This window comes from Myotis myotis, unplaced genomic scaffold (genome assembly GCF_014108235.1).
Source record: "Myotis myotis isolate mMyoMyo1 unplaced genomic scaffold, mMyoMyo1.p scaffold_m19_p_12, whole genome shotgun sequence".
NCBI classification, from domain to species: domain Eukaryota; kingdom Metazoa; phylum Chordata; class Mammalia; order Chiroptera; family Vespertilionidae; genus Myotis; species Myotis myotis.
In genome coordinates this window covers 5,737,516-5,753,446 of record NW_023416316.1, presented here as the reverse complement: position 1 = coordinate 5,753,446, position 15,931 = coordinate 5,737,516, and the positions used below count along the sequence as shown (strand labels likewise).

Here is a 15,931-nt window from a genome sequence, read left to right as displayed (position 1 = left end):
CCATCAAGGTGCCATCTCCTACTGCCTCTGCCGTGTGGGTCCAGGAAAAAGGTGAAGAACAGGTCATTTATCTGAGAATCGAGCAGCAGGAAAAATTCCCCCACACAGCTCAGGCGAAGGGGACAGCCTTGGAGGGCCCAAACGATCAACAAAGGCTGCACAAAGGATTCTGCTCTTCAGAGCAGTTTGCTGTGCTGTCAGCATGGAGGACACACTGCCTCTCAGGTTTTAATTATGGAGGAACTGATTTTAACTTTCATAGCCAATTCAGCTTAACATCCCCCCCCCCCCCACATGGATGGAAAATGGGGTGGGGGGTTGGGGAGGTGGGGGGGATTAGGTCATCAGGGTGGAGCTGGGATTCCAGATTTAGGGAGGAAATGAACCACCCAACACATGGTGGTAGAGTCAGGAAGAAAATGGACACAATTCTCCCTTTTTAGGGCCTTGACTTGCTATGAGAGTAAAATATTAATGATTTAAAAAGTGATTGAGGATGTTCAATTGTAACGGGGAAAAAGGACCATTAAATACTCAAATCTTTTACATTTGAAATGTCAAATCTTTCTTTTTGGGTTTATAAATAACTCATAATAACCCACAACAAACCATATAAAAAGCCTTTTAGTTGCATTTCTCCTTTTTCATTTAAGTGTTTTGAAATGCTTCAGAGAATGTGCGATATCCTTATCAACATGATAAAATATGAAACTGTGATTGCCTGCAGCGTTTTACAGACATGAATTCCATCTTCACTGATGAGGCTTGATAAGGCGCTGTTGTATAATACAGTGCATAATCTCAAACCACCAGAGTAAGGATTAATTTATTTTGAAAAAAAAGAATGCTTGCTGACAACCTCTCCTCCAGCTGCCAGGCTGGGTAAAAATATTGTACATTTGTTGTTTATAAATTTGGATAAAAGAGGAATGATGTTTACTTCAGATGGAATGTCTTCAGACTTGTATCTGCATAAGAGTCTTTCTTTTTCTAAGTAGATTTTCATACCTGAGGGTGAAAACTCTCATAGCGTACCTTTTAGATAGAGAAGAAGATTCCTTAGCGTCCACACAAATACACATAAGCATGTCAGCATCCGCCCTGCACTACTGAGGCTTTGAAATACACTGCTGACACTGGTTTTTTTCCTTACCTGAACGCCTCAAACCTGAATATCCCTTTCCCTTTGGCTCTGGTCATCTCTGTGGGTGATCCTAGGGAGGAAAGGGAGTTCTCCAAGAACAGCGATCGCGGGAGAAGGAAGAATTCCCAGCACACGGCTCATCTAGCAGCCAGCACCAGGCTGCACAGGGAATCTAGAGAGTTGTCAGAAGCCTGCTGACACAGGCCCAAAGGAAGACATTTTGGGTGGCCTCTCAGAAGTTGCAGATGGATGTGAGGGATGCAGGAGGACCGGGGAACCTCATGACCTGACATTGGTGTGGGAGGTCTGGACCTGGGGCAGCCTCGCATGAGGCCCCTCTGTGCCGCGGGCGCTGGGTGTCAGCCAGCTCGCCCTCGCCTTCTCTCCAGAAAGGCCTGCCCCGTCACTTCCACTCAGTGTTCCCCAACTCACAAGCCCAGCACCTCCCTCTTGACTGACATAAAAATGTGTAGCGACAAGCTGTCTGCCATAGCAGAAATCTGATCAGACGTTGATTTCAGCAATTGCCTCGATAGGCCAAGACATGAGGCAAATTTGTTTCTGAGTACTGTTATTGCTGATGCAGACCTGAGGCAGGAAGGCCCAGTGGCTTGTGAAACGCGGTAGCAACATCCCAGATAGGAGCTCCCGTTAGAGATAATTGGAATGCAGATTTGAATAGTGTGTGCTCCTCCACAGTTCATGCGTTTTCATTCTGGAGGATCCTATTTGGAGGGAAAGCCTGGCCTTCGTTTTCCCGGGATTATAGTAGCTGACTGTCAGCCTGTGTGAAAAAGGGCGGGCAGTTCTTCTCCGTAGAGACGAGGATTAAGCCAGGCTGAAGTTTGTACTCCGTGGACCCAAGGTCTTGCTGAGGCATTGCCCTGACTTCTCTACTGCTCCCTTCTTAAAAGATTTTTTTTCTAGTCACCTCCTCTTTACCAGCAAATCACAGGCTGAGGTTGGTGCCAGCTTCAGACTGGCAGAGCCCTCCCTCAGTGTGCTGATTTATTGCCAAGTCTTTACTTGGTGGGATGGATTTGTTTTACATGCATTTAATCCCACTTTAACACATGCTTCAAAGTGCTGGCAAAGTGGGTTTAGAAAATACATTTCGCTAATGCATCTTTGCTCTCATGTTGTCATCTGGTATTTTAAATCGGGGAGTAGAATTAATATGTAGACGTGTACCCGTTGAACTGTGTTTCTCCTTTCAGGCTAATGGAGGCTGGCAGGATGCAACAACTCCATCTTCTGTGACTTCTCCTACAGAAGGCCCAGGAAGTGTGCACTCTGATACCTCTAACTAATCTCTGGCAACACTTTCCCTGAGCTGACATGCCTCGCTAGTGCATTCAGAGCAATAGGAGGAGAAGGAAAGCAGTTTTGTGGCCCACCATCTACAGCTTTACTGTAAAACCTTGTCTTATTAGAGAACTTGGTCATCTGTTTTTTAAAGAATCATAATCATTTGTATTTATACTTAAAAACACACAATGTTTTAAAAAAAAAAGCACTTTATCCAATTAGGCCAAGATTTAACATTGTTGACAGTCCTGTAGCTATTTTATCATAATTTATTATCAATATTTTACATTAATGGTTTCACACTTGCCAAGTACTTTGGCCTTAAGGGTAAAAAAGTACAATGTATGCTAAACCTCAATGGTTAAAGCAGATGCAAAGACTCACCTCACCTAAATTGAACTTCTCGCGTGTTTCCATCGCAGACTTTGCTTGTCTCTCATTCATATTGCTAAAGGAGTTGGAATAAAGGAGCTGTTTGGCTCTCTCTGTTAATGATGGTTGTGCTTAAGACTCTTCTTCATCACATTTTGTTGCGATCTCTTATGTTATAATTAGATCAGAGACTGGTGGCATCTTTTCTCTCTCTCAAAGCACCAGTGCCCAGAGTCTGCTTGGTAATTAAATTATGGATCCAGACTGTTCTGGGAGATGAAGGTACTTGCTGCTGATGGAGGTGAACATGAGATCCATCTGGGTTTTACGATGTGCGCTGGGTGCTGCACAGACTTGTCAAGGTTTGCTACGTCCTCTGGGCATTGACCAAGGCTCTGCTCTCTGGAGTGTTGTATATAGTGTAGCAAAAGAGTATTTATACATCTCACCAATCAAAACACAGCTTTATTACCTCATGCGAACTCATACAAACCAATAGAATTTCAACATGTTCTGTAGCTTAGAGTGCTCACTTACTACCTCTGAACAATACTCACGCTGTAGTTTGTCTCTTTCTTATCTTTTTGCATCTTGTAATTAACTCTTTGTTTCCCTTCATAAAATGTAATGTACATTGTAATCTTTTAAAAGAAAAATCAGGGTTGCATTTGCAACTTTTAAAAAACCGAGGGTGGAAACATTGGGTCTTTAACACAGAATCAGTAAAACTGTTGTAAATACTGAGAAACATTTTGAATGTTCTTCATCTTGTTACTAATTCATGCAAAAAAAAAAAAAAAAAAGCAGCGACTAATTGTGATGCATTCGGATTTCAGTATTCAGTACTGTATATTTCACCCTGTGTGATGGGGCCCCTCTCCTTTCTCTCTTTTTGTATTGTATGCGATTCTGAAACTGATTGAGTCATGAAAATAATTTGTGGCGGTGATTCTAATGTATTAAAAGCGTTTCGTGTTCCTTTCTAACTGGATTACACCCTGGATTGAAAAAGTCTTCCTTGTGGTAGTTATATGTAGTTTCAAACATGAATAAACTTTTTGCTTTCATGATTAAATGTTGATGCTGTTTCTTACACCACCACGTGAACCAGCCAGTACAGACCCAGGGGAGAGCCTGCCCAAGGCAGGCCTGGGTGCGCAGGTGTGTGGCCTGTGAGAGGGGGACTTTGAGGTGACGGTGGTGTTGGGAGGATGGAACAGCCCCTACCAACTGACAGCTCTGTGTGCAGGCTCCTGGCTAGTTGCCAGCCGCTGTTCCCTGTCCTCCTGATCCTTGTGCTCTGAGCATGCCTCAAGGAATACTTGCATTTTCATAGATTAGGAAACTAAAGCTCATAGAGGCTAGCTAAGCAAATGCCATCAGCCACACACCTCGGACAACAAGGGGCTATGTTTGAACCTGGGTGTCTACCCTTGGAGCTTACACTCTCCATCCTGACCTAATGATGCAGTTGGCACTTGCTAGCTAAATGGAAAAACCTTTGTTGTAACTTTTTAAAAATAGCCAGTCTTGTCACGCTCATTTCTTCACTTTCGGAACTTCTGTGAGACACCAGTTAAGAACAAGCAAAAGTTTGTCTAGAAAGAGTAACCCTCAGATGCCATTAAATATATATATGAAACCTGCAACTTAACACATTTTTAATTGGAGAGAGAGAGAAACATTTATTTGTTGTCCATTTACTTATGCATTCATTGGTTGATCGAACCTGCAGCCTGGACATATAGGGATGATGCTCTAACCCAGTGGTTCTCAACCTTCTGGCCCTTTAAATACAGTTCCTCATGTTGTGACCCAACCATAAAATTATTTTCGTTGCTACTTCATAACTGTAATGTTGCTACTGTGATGAAACGTAATGTAAATATCTGAAAGGGTTGTTCGACCGCCAAAGGGGTCGCGACCCACAGGTTGAGAACCACTGCTCTAACCAATTGAACTATCTGGCTAGGGCAGGGGTCCTCAAACTTTTTAAACGGGGCCAGTTCACTGTCCCTCAGACCGTTGGAGGGCCGGACTATAGTTTAAAAAGAAACTATGAACAAATTCCTATGCACACTGCACATATCTTATTTTGAAGTAAAAAGACAAAACGGGAACAAATACAATATTTGTATTTGCATGTGGCCCACGGGCTGTAGTTTGAGGACCCCTGGGCTAGGGCCTTAACATAGCTTTTAAAAAACTCTAAACTTGTAAAATGTAAGACCAACTAGACATCCTTTAACTAGATTAAACATTGTTTTTGTTTTATTCAAATGGTTAGAAATTTCACATACATACATACACATCTGTCGCTGATATCCAAATCTTTATAATAAAAGAAGTCAATAGCAGGTAATTGGCCTGTTTACTATATATCTCAAGGAAATTGACTCACAGGAAATCAAATTAATGTTAATCAGTTGCAGCCAATTGTCTATGATAAATACAACTGTTTTACTGTTTCAGTTGGTGGAACCAGGCAAAACAGGGTGTAGGGCCACCATTCCCATTAATCTTGAGCCAGTTATGCTGTGAGAGTCAACTTTATAAAATAGATGGCCCTCCGAAGCCATCCTCCCTCGCGCGGGCTCAGCCTGCCTGCAGGAGCCTCTCCCAGGGCTAAGTAGTTATTTGCATGATTCAATTAGTGTATGGGTCAGCCTTTCTTATCTTTTACATAAAACCGCCTCTGTGCTGTGTGGTTTTGCAAAAATACCCTGTGGACACCGGGCACACATGCACACACAATATGTCTTTTTTTAAATATATTTTATTGATTTTTTACAGAGAGGAAGGGAGAGAGATAAGAGAGTTAGAAACATCGATCAGCTGCCTCCTGCACATCTCCCTATGGGGACATGCCCGCAACCCAGGTACATGCCCTTGACCGGAATCGAACCCAGGACCCCTCAGTCCACAGGCCGACGCTCTATCCACTGAGCCAAACCAGTTTCGGCACAAATACGTCTTCTTTAACTTCCTAAGGACCATCTCAGGGTTGACCTCAGGTCTGTTGAGAGAAGCATATACCATGTTTGTTGGAGATTTACACCTTGACCGGCAACCCTTGGGGTGGGAGGTGAAGGCTTTGTCCTGGGGAGGCCTAAATAAAAACAGAGGGGGCATATGTGTTCCCTTGCTCGTGGAGTTGGGGGAGGGCAGAAGCATCCTCACTTCATACATGAGGGAACTGGGGTGCAGCATGAGCCCCCAGGTTCTTATGCCTCACTTCAAATTGGATGAAATGTGTTGACTTGATAGATTTTCACCAGGTACCTTTTCTGGGTCCATCAGTGGGTTAGACCCAGAGATGAATGAAATCAGGCTGCAGCCCTTGTTCAGAAAGCAAATGCTTGGTCAGGGTATTAGAAAAAGGCTGGTGGGTTGCTGGACCCCGAGACGAGAAGGGGGGATCTCACAATTCATTCTCAAGGTCAAAGAAAATAACAGTAGGAGACCACCTGAGACATCCAATCACAGGCTAAGGGGCCTGTCCACATGGACGCACAGGGCACAGGTGTGCTCATCGGAGCCCGGGTGCCTGAGCAGCTCCTCCCGTTGGACAGGTGTCAGCCTTCCACTCCGAGTAGGTACACGAGCAGGGTGGGAACCTCTGTCGTGGACCAGGTGGCCTTGCAAACCAGGTTAGAACCTCTGGCCCCTGAACTGAACTGAGCAGCTGCCTCCTGCCATTCCCAGCCTGAGTGGTGTGGGAGGGGCCGTGTTCTAGAGCAGCGGTCGCCTACCTGTGGTCCGCGGACCCCTGGCAACTGCTGTTCTAGAGCAGCCCCTTCCTGTGCGGGAAAGTGACGCGGGGATACGTCTCCCAGGTGGGGTCATGTTTTAGGTGTCGTATGTGTGTTGTGCCATGAGAAGCTGATGTTGAGCATCTCTGGGTCAGCCCTTGGCCAGGCCCTTCCTGTACGTTCCCTTATTTAATGTTGGCGGCACCCCCGGTGATTTGTCACCCCATTTCAGAGGGAAACGCTGAGGCTCAGCGTTGACACTGCCTGTCCATCATCTCCCACACCTGGAGTTTGCCCTGTGAAGGCCCCAGGTGACACCTTCCAGCAGTCACTCTCAGTGGGATGGAGAGAGGCGTCTGTGGACTGGAGCCATCCAGCCTCCAGTGTGAGGTCCCTTCTGGGACGGGGTGACCGCCTCTCAGCGCTCGCCTCTCTCCCGCCTCTGCCTCTGCTGCCTGGGCCGCAGGAGTGGGTGTCCTGTGGTGTGTACAGGGCGCGTGTCATAGATCTGGTGGTTCTGTCTGTGGATCACAGGGCTGGGGATAGGAGACAGGAAGAGCCGTGCACCCGGCTGGGCCTGGCACCGTAGTGTTGACAGACCTGGGCAGTGGCCATCGCGATGCACGAGAAGAGCTGAGCACAGGGCCTGGGCATGCTCCCTGCGTGCACTTTATTTTGGGTAGAGTTCTGTCTGTGCCCCTGAGGGTGCCTTTCCCAGGTTCTGTCCAGCCCTGGCCCCTGGCCCCTGGCCCCTGGTCCCTTAGCCCATTGCCCACACAACCCACTTGGGGGTGCAAGCAGATCTCGCGTCCAGGCATGGATTTGAATCCTGGCCCTGCTTCCTACCAGCTGTGTGACCTAGGGTGAGGGATTTAACCTCTCTGAGCCTGTTTCCTCACTTCTTGGAACATCATCTGTGTACCCCACCTCCCTGGCGAACGGCTGTCCTCTAAGGCTGAGCCCAGACCACTGTGCCCTCCAACGGAGTCAGGCCCTGCCTTTACCTCGGGTACAGTGAAAACCGGACTATGGGCATCCACTCAGAGACCTGGAGGAAGAGGAGGAGGAGGAGGAGGAGGAGGAGGAGGAGGAGTGGGAGGAGGAGAACTGAGTTGGGTGGGGGCCGGGGCACAGGGAAGGGTGGCCCAGACAAGGGAAGGGCATGTGCAAAGCCCGGAGAGCAAGGTGAACAGAAGGCAGAGCCGTGGATCCTAGCTCTCTCCCTTCCCAGACTCTCCAAACCCTCCCAGCAGCCTCATGGGAAGGTTCTATTATCATCTCTATGAGCAGATGAGGAAACTGAAGCCACTTGGCCAAATACAAATATGATTTGGGTGTTCCTGAAGCCCAAACCCACATTTTTAACCCTTTGTGCCCTTTGTCAAAGTGTCTCTTTCTCATGATGAGGGGCAGCCTCACTATTGGTGAGCCGGAGGCGGGACCTGAGCAGGAAGGGGACAGAGGCAGCCCCTCCTCATCAGGGACCCTGGCTTGGGACCCTGAGGAAGGCTGTTGTGTCCACAGGCACTTCAGCCAATGAGCGGTTTGCAACCGGTCCCTGCTGAGCCGGGGGACCCAGCCCCACGGACTATACGCCTGACCATCCCTCAGCTGATTACTCAGCGTCACAGACTTAGCCCCGGTGCGTGGGTCCTGCTTCCAGCTGGGCCCCACCAGGTGCACTGCCAGGAGCCACGCCTCCGGCCAAGTGGACACCGGCCCCCTCGCAGAGACGATACGATGCCCAGGGGTTCACCATAGCCCAGCACTCATGAAAGTGGGCTCCCGAGTGAGGATGCCCCAGGGGGAGCCCGGCTCTGCCTCATACCGACTGTGTGTCCTTGGGCAAGTCATGTAACCTCCCTCTGCCTCAGTTTCCTTAACTGTCAAGCATCAGCCCCCAGCATTGTAGAGGGGACCCAGCAAGTAGGTAGAGTTAAAGTGGCTGCATGTAGTAAGTGCCTGGTTGGCTGCTCTCATTCCCCATTAGTCCATGACTGGCCCTGGAGTGTGACTTGCTCTCGAACGCCAGTTCCTGTTGATAAAACAGTGTGAAGAGCTAGGACTTTGGAGTCAGGTCAAGTTCTGCCACTTCCCAGCTGTGTGTGACCTCGGGCATGTCCCCTCCTCTCCCTGTGGCCTCAGTTTTCTCATCTATAAAATGGGAACTTTGTTCCTCCCTTCCTCATAGGGATGCCGTAAAGATTAAGTGAGCTGCTGTGCACGGGGTGCCTGGCCCGTGGGATGGCTGGGTTCTGCTCTCACTGCTATTGCTACACGGTGTCCCAGATCACAATGGGACTCCCGGTCTCTGGCCCCTCTGGCCAGAATGATTACTTCTGGTCAGCAGTGGGGCAGCCACGGGTGTCAGGTGACAAGTAAGAGTCCTGGGAGTGGCTCAGCCTCTGTGGTCCACCTACTCCAGGCCCTGAGGCAGGACTGAGGCCTCGGATTCACCTCTCACCACCATCTAAGGAGATAATAAAAGGCTGATTCTTTTTTCTTGGTAAAATTTCAGCAGAAAGTGTACGCATCATTAAATATGGAAATCCAGAATTTTATTAGCAATCTGCTAGATCTGAACTGACGCCAATTAAACAAAAAAGATATCATTTATAAAAAGGCAGAGTTCAACTTGTATTAAATATGAAATGCAATTTTCTCCTGGTTTTGATTTATTACTGGTGGTCCATTGTTCAAAGAAGCATGTTATATTTCAATAGAGAAATATTGTTTATTCATTAATATTTTAAAACGGGCTTATTGCTGCGCATGGCTCTCACCGAATGAAACTTATGATTTAAAACATGAATTAATAAACACATTTGAAAGTGTTAGACGAGATCACCACCTCTCATTTTTCATTTTCCTGGGAGCATATTAAATTTTTATAATTCTGCATCTACAGTTTTTTCTTTTAAATAAAGATGCAGATCCCGAATTACTCTGCTAATTTCAGGTAACCAGGAGAGAAGAGCAATATCGGGGGACCTGTATCAGGATCACAGAATCCCCAGGAAGATGCTCAGGTTTCTTTCTGTAGCATTCATAAATCAAAACAAATGAGCTTTGTGCAGGAGGCAGCCTTCATGGGCGTGAGAATGCTGGCTGGAGTGGCCCATACATGGGGACTGTGTGTGCAGGTGGGTATGACGTGTGCATGCACAGGGTGCACACATGTGTGATTGTAAGTGTGTGTCCACCGAAATACATGCATGTCAGTCCAGATGGCTGAGGGCATGCAATCTGAATGAATCTCAACTGTCTGGTTCAATGTTCAGTTGTTTATTGAGCGTCTACACTGTGCCGGGCGCCATGCCGGTTACCAAGGGTGAGTTGTTGCTGTCCCTCTCCTCCCCCACCGCTGCCTGAGCGATCCCTCCCCCGGGACCTGGGGCGCACAGGGGGATACATAACAGATAAAGCTTACAATACAAAACTGGCAACAGTCAGCAAATTGAGGTCACACAGATACCGAGCAAAATGATTCTTGCTATTGGTGATGCCATTGCTTTGTGTTACCAGCAGTGCCTGGACCAGAATGGTCATCAGTTTAAAAGCAGGCATTGACAAAAGAAATGATTCATTTCTGTAGATTCCTTTTACATTTTGAAAATGAACTGTATGTTAATAAACACTGACTTTATAATCATTCCAAGTGGGCATACATTTTTGGGGGGACAACCTGTATTTCTGTATAAACTTTAGAATCAGCACGTCCAGTGCCATGAAAACATTCTGTTGTGATTTTGATTGGGTCCCATCAGGAGAACTGATACCTTTAAAAAATTGAGTCTTTTAGTGCATGAACAAGATCTCTATCTTCACTTACTCAGATCTGCTTCTTTAATGCCTTTCAATCAAGTTGCATCATTTTCTCCATCAAAATGCTCAGGCTCCCCCTCTTCGGAGCAGGTCCCTCCACATTAAAACTCCAGATTCCCCTTTGTCGAAACTTTCTCCATCTGCGTCCGCTGGGGGCCTGGCTTTTCCCAATAGAGGCCCCTCCAGGTGGGAAACAAGGCCCTCGCCCTGGGGCCGTGAGGTCAGGCAGCCCTCTCGTCCTTTCCGCTCCCGCCTTCCTTCTTCTTCCTGGCTTTTTAAAAATGATTGAATTTAATATTTTTAGAGCAGTTTTAGAGCAAAATCGAGCAGAAAGTACACAGAGTTCCCATATACCCCTTCCCGACACATGCACAGCCTCCCCCCTTTTGAAACCTTGTAGCTCAATGGTACTTTGGTTGCCATTGATGAATCTACATCGACACATCATTATCACCCAAAGTCCATAGTTTACCTCAAGGTTCACTCTTAGCGTTGTGCCTTCTGGGCTTGGACAAATGTGTAATAACCTGTATCCACTGTTGTAGCATCATTCAGAATAGTTTCACTGCCCTAAAAAATCCTCTGTGCCCTGCCTAGTCACCCTCCCCTCTCTGAGCCTCAGCTTCCCCATCTGTAAAATGGGATGGCACTTCACAGGGCTGTGTGAGAATTGCATGAGGTCTTGCTCAGGCATTGCTGAGATCTAGGGTCTTGCATACAGTAGGCGCTAATTAATCGGCTCCTAATTCAGAGTGGCTGGGGCACCCCAGGCACCTCCTTTAGGGGAGCATTCATCACCGCTATTAGCAGTTTTGCTCTGTGTCTTGTTGAAATGGACAGAGGAGCCAAGTGCTGTTCAGGGTCCTCAGGCTGCATACCCCCGCCGCCCTCCCCCCCGGCAAACCTCCCCCTTCTCCCCACCCTACTCTGCCCAGGTGGGAGGGTAGCTCTGGAGCCAGGCTCTGAGCCCATGGGGGAAGCTAGAGGGTGAAGGTTCCCTGGGATCGAACTGGCGGTGGAGTTAGGGGTGCTGGTCTGGCTCTGTCCTGCAGGTGGCACCCCGCATGGCCTCCTTCAGTCCCTGGTCCTCTCCAGGCCTCAGGGAGGCTGAGCCGGAAGGGGGCCTTTCTCAGGAGGGTCATGGGAGCCACAGAGGTGTAAGCAGGAGAGTAACAATCAGGGGGACTTGGGCAGATGTGGGAGGGTGGGCCAGAGGGGGCGGGATAGAGGCTGCGAGACCTCCTTGTCCTGGAGAGAAGTGGTGGGGTCTGAAGTAGGCAGTGGTGGCAGAGGGGAAGGAGAGGAGTGTGTGGTGGTACAGGGGCTTGGCCACATGTTGGAACCGCCCCGCAATTCTGTTTGCGTTGGTGGGTGAAGCCGGGAACGGACATTTAATTCCAACACTCAGCCCAGGTGACGGCCATGGGCATACGGTGTGTCCAAGGCAGCCTGGGGTGATCGCCTGACTCAGGTCTGGATGGTAGCCCATGGGGACCAGACCCTAGCTCTGGGGTCCCACCATGCAGCTCTCTGCCTTCTGCCCGAGCCAGGGTAGTTTCCAGAACTGGGGGCAGCAGACGCTTTGATGGGGATGGGGGTGAATAAGACCGACAGGCAGATGACCGCTCAGTCAGGAGTGTCCCTGGAAGACATGGAGAGGTGGCCGTGTGCGGGCTGAGGCAAGGGTGGCTGTGTGGCCTCTGCCCTGGGCAAGGAGGGGCTGGCCCCGGCTTCTTGGTGGTGTGAGGGGCCTGCAATGGAGTTGAGGCCTGAACCAGACCCAAGGGATGGGGTAGGGGCTATCTGCTACCTGGGGCCGCGTCCCTCCTGCCCACCCCTGCCCAAATCAGCTGGAGTCGCTCTCCGGGCCTGTGTGGGGTGGGGAGGGAAGGGGAGTGGAAGTCCCTCTGATCCATCTACCCATAGCCGGTCCTGCAGCTGATCCCCCCACAGTCTTGCATGCTGCTGACCGGCAGGGATTGCTGGGAGACAGTGTCAAGTGTGCAGCGCGGTGGCGAGAAGGACCATCTCTCCGTGGCTGGGCTCCGGCTGGAGGGGAGGCCGGGTCCTCGTCGGCGCGAGTTTTCACCCAGAGCCCACAGACTTTCTCGATTTCAGATTTACAAATTGAAAATCATTAATAATTCTAACCAGGCGGTGATAAATCTGAGATCTCTCTCGATGAACCCAGACAGCATTTCATAAATCAAAAAGATTACTTAGGAATTTTTTAAAATCTGACGTCAAAATGTCATGGTTACTAATGGTTTCGGTAGATCTCGTGCGGTGATATATCATTTATCTACGCTACATCTCAGATGTGACACAGGGGGCAGAAATGGGATGTCTTTTAATATCGTGAATACATTTCAGCCCATAATAAAGGTATTAACAACTTCTTGGTGAGGTTTCTTCCGGAGCTGGGGGTCTGATTTAATGCCATTGTGGTGGTGGCCCCAGCCCCTCACTCCCCAAACTTTTCAAGGCCGAGGCTGGTGAGGCCCTGGGAAATTCTCAAGAGGCTGAGAGAGGGAGCAGCCCCCAGCTCAGTGGGGGGCAGTGTGAGTCACTCAAATCCCGATCCTGACTGTAGGGGTGAGACTCTAAGGCTCCCTCGGCCCCATAAAAAGGGTGAGGAACAATCTAATTATAAGCCGCAATAATCATAACTCCTATTAATTGAGCATTTGCTATGTACTAATTTGCACTAAATGGCCTGACATGTGTTAATTGATAGACTCCTCACTGCCTTCCTGGGTTTCACCACCGTTTCTCCATGGGCCCAAAGTTCCACATGCTCTGCCCTCCCGACCACCTCTCTGCCCCAGACTCTCCCAGCTGGCTCTTCCGGCCTGGGCCACCTTCCTGCTCCCTGAATACCTGCTGGGGCTCCTGCCCCAGGGCTTTTGCGTCTGCTTTTTCCTCCGTCCTGGAACAGTCCTCCTTGGGTGTCAGCCCTCCCCCACCTCCTCCAGGCCTTTGCTGAAATTTCACCTCTTTGTCAAAGTCACCCTGATACTTAATTTAATCCTGTTGCCCGCCCCCCACCTCCTTTATCCTGCTCTCCTCTTCCTTTTGTTTCCACAGTACGGCCTATAGCTTACTCTTCTCTTTGTGTTCTGTCCTCCCATAGGATGTCAGCTCTGTGCGGGCTGGAACCTCTTTTCTGATGTGCTGAAAGCCCCTTTAACTGGCCCATGGTAGGCACTTCCCCTCCTGACAGCTGTCAGCGGGCTCTCTCCAAAAGGCTCATCTGAGAGCCGGCTTCCACTCAGGCCCTGGACAAACGAGCAAAGGGCAGGGGGACTGGAGGCAGACAGGTCTGGGTTGGAGTTCTGGCTCTGCCTCTTTCTGGGACAGCCACCCCACCTCGTGAGCCCCAGTCTCTTCGTCTGTAAAATGGGCTGCTGACGCCTCCCCCAGCATCGCTCTCTCCGAGCCAAGCTCTGCTCCTGCTTCCCGAGTTGGTTAAAAGAATGATGTGAGGCGAGAGCAGGAGCTCCACGAAGACAAATGGGACCACGATGCTGAAGGATGGGAGGGCCCAGCCTGGCCCTGGGCATGTCCGTGCTTCCGACCTCATTTTCAAGTGCTGCTTAACGAAGCCTTGCAGCTGAGGGGCAAAGCCGGAGCCGGGCTGGCTTTGGTCTGGTGCTGCTGTCCGGAGGCCAGGCATGTGCGCGGAGGGTGACTGTGCCAGGGTGGCAGAGGGGCTCCCGCCCCGTTCCCATCCCCACCCCGCTCCTCGGCCCTCAGCCCCCGGCCCTCAGCCCCCAGCCCGGCCGCAGCCACAGATGAGCCTGTCACACTCGACGCTTTTATTTCACCGGATTGCTTCTGCCTCTGCAAGCCCTTCTCCCCGCAAATCAAATCAATCCCAGGTGGGGAGAGTGGAAATCAATGCCTGGTGGAAAGTCCCTGCGGAAAACTAATTGGTTCCCCTGCAAAGTTCTTTAACCACAACAGGCTCTGGCATCCTCCGGGCCCGGTCGTGTGCCAGGCTCCAGCTTGGCTGCCAGGATGGGGAGAGGAGGGGGGCGGCTTCCCAGGGCGACAGCTGAGGCTGGGCCGGGACTCTCGCATCTCGGGAAAGGATGGCGAGGGCGGAGGCTCGGAGCCACAGGCTGGGGGTGGAGTGCAGCTCCAAGACTTCCCGCTGGCTGCCCCCCAGTAAGTCATTTTGCCTTTGAGAGTCTCAGCTTACCCTTTTGGAAAATGGGAATCTCAAGAGGGCTCACCCTATAGGATCTTTGTGGGATTACAGATTGTGTGTGCACAGCACGCAGTAGATATTAAACTCAATGAGAAAGGCTCAGGATACCCTACAGAGCAGCGGTTCTCAACCTGTGGGTCGCGACCCCTTTGGCGGTCGAACGACCCTTTCACAGGGGTCGCCTAAGACCATCCTGCATATCAGATATTTACATGACGATTCATCACAGCAGCAACATGACAGTTATGAAGTAGCAACGAAAATAATTTTATGGTTGGGTCACAACATGAGGAACTGTATTTAAAGGGCCAGAAGGTTGAGAACCACTGCCCTAGAGCTTCCCTCTATCAGAGCAGAGGGTGGGTCCACTGGCTGCCTCTACTAATCACAACCATTATAGCACTGTCCATGGATCCAGTGCCTACAGTGTGCCAGTGCTTACTTCATCCTCCCAGCAGCACCCAAGGTGGCGGTTGTTAGCACTCCCATTTTACAGATGAGGAGATTGAGGCTCAGAAAGGTAAGTAGACTTGCCCAAGGTCACACAGCCGGCAACTGCCAACCCCAGAGAGGTCTGAGAGCTGATCTGGGGCTCTTCCCACTGCCCCAGGTCTCACAGGGCACAAACCTTCCCAGAGGCCCCCAAGCTGGCTCTCATCACACCGCTGGGCCCCCGCCCAGTGACTCTAACCCTCCCTGAAGTGACCTCTATATAAATATTGTTAATGGCCAGAATATAATGTTAAGTCAGGTTTCCTGGACTCCCTCGTCCGGCCTGCGGATTTATGGCGATGGGATTTGAGGTAAATGTTTATTGGCCCCAGTGAGAGCCGGGCCTTCGTCTCCCCCGGCTGCCGGCTCCCTGGGGCTGCCCGTGGGCCTCGGTCCACCTGTCCGGAGCATGCTGGGATGAATCTCACCGAATGAAATATTTATTAATTTTGCTAACCAGTGTTGCTCTCATAAATTACGCCGACTTTTTCATGAAACGGTTATTAACATCCGCAGCGCTGTGTTAATGGCTTATTGACCAAATATGGGATAATTAGGCCCAGGGAGCGTGGCCTACCTGATCTGCGAGAGGCCAATTTGGCCGGGATTATGCCAATGACCTATTTTATATGGCGGCTACGGCTGTGGGGCGAGTCTGGAGCCCGGCCCTCTGGAAGCTGGTTCTTACGGAGGCTCCTGGCAGGGAGCCACGCTGACCTCCCGCTCACCGCCTGGCTCAGAAGCCTCCCGCGATGTGGCCAGGCCCGTGTCTCCACAGTGAAAGGGGGGCATGGCTGGTGCCTCCCTCAGGGCCTCCATCCTGCC

General features: G+C 50.1%; 1 protein-coding gene across 8 annotated transcripts in view; it reads left to right on the top strand.

The window, feature by feature from the left end:
* PBX3 (PBX homeobox 3) overlaps positions 1-3,638 on the top strand; it is a 195,775-nt gene extending 192,137 nt beyond the window's left edge. For all 8 annotated transcript variants that reach the window (XM_036329635.1, XM_036329636.1, XM_036329642.1 and 5 more), the window contains one exon: positions 2,362-3,638. In XM_036329635.1, the coding sequence (XP_036185528.1) occupies positions 2,362-2,454 (93 nt within the window). In that variant the 3' untranslated portion in view covers positions 2,455-3,638. The remainder of the gene's footprint in view (positions 1-2,361) is intronic.
* The last annotated feature ends 12,293 nt before the right edge of the window (positions 3,639-15,931 follow it).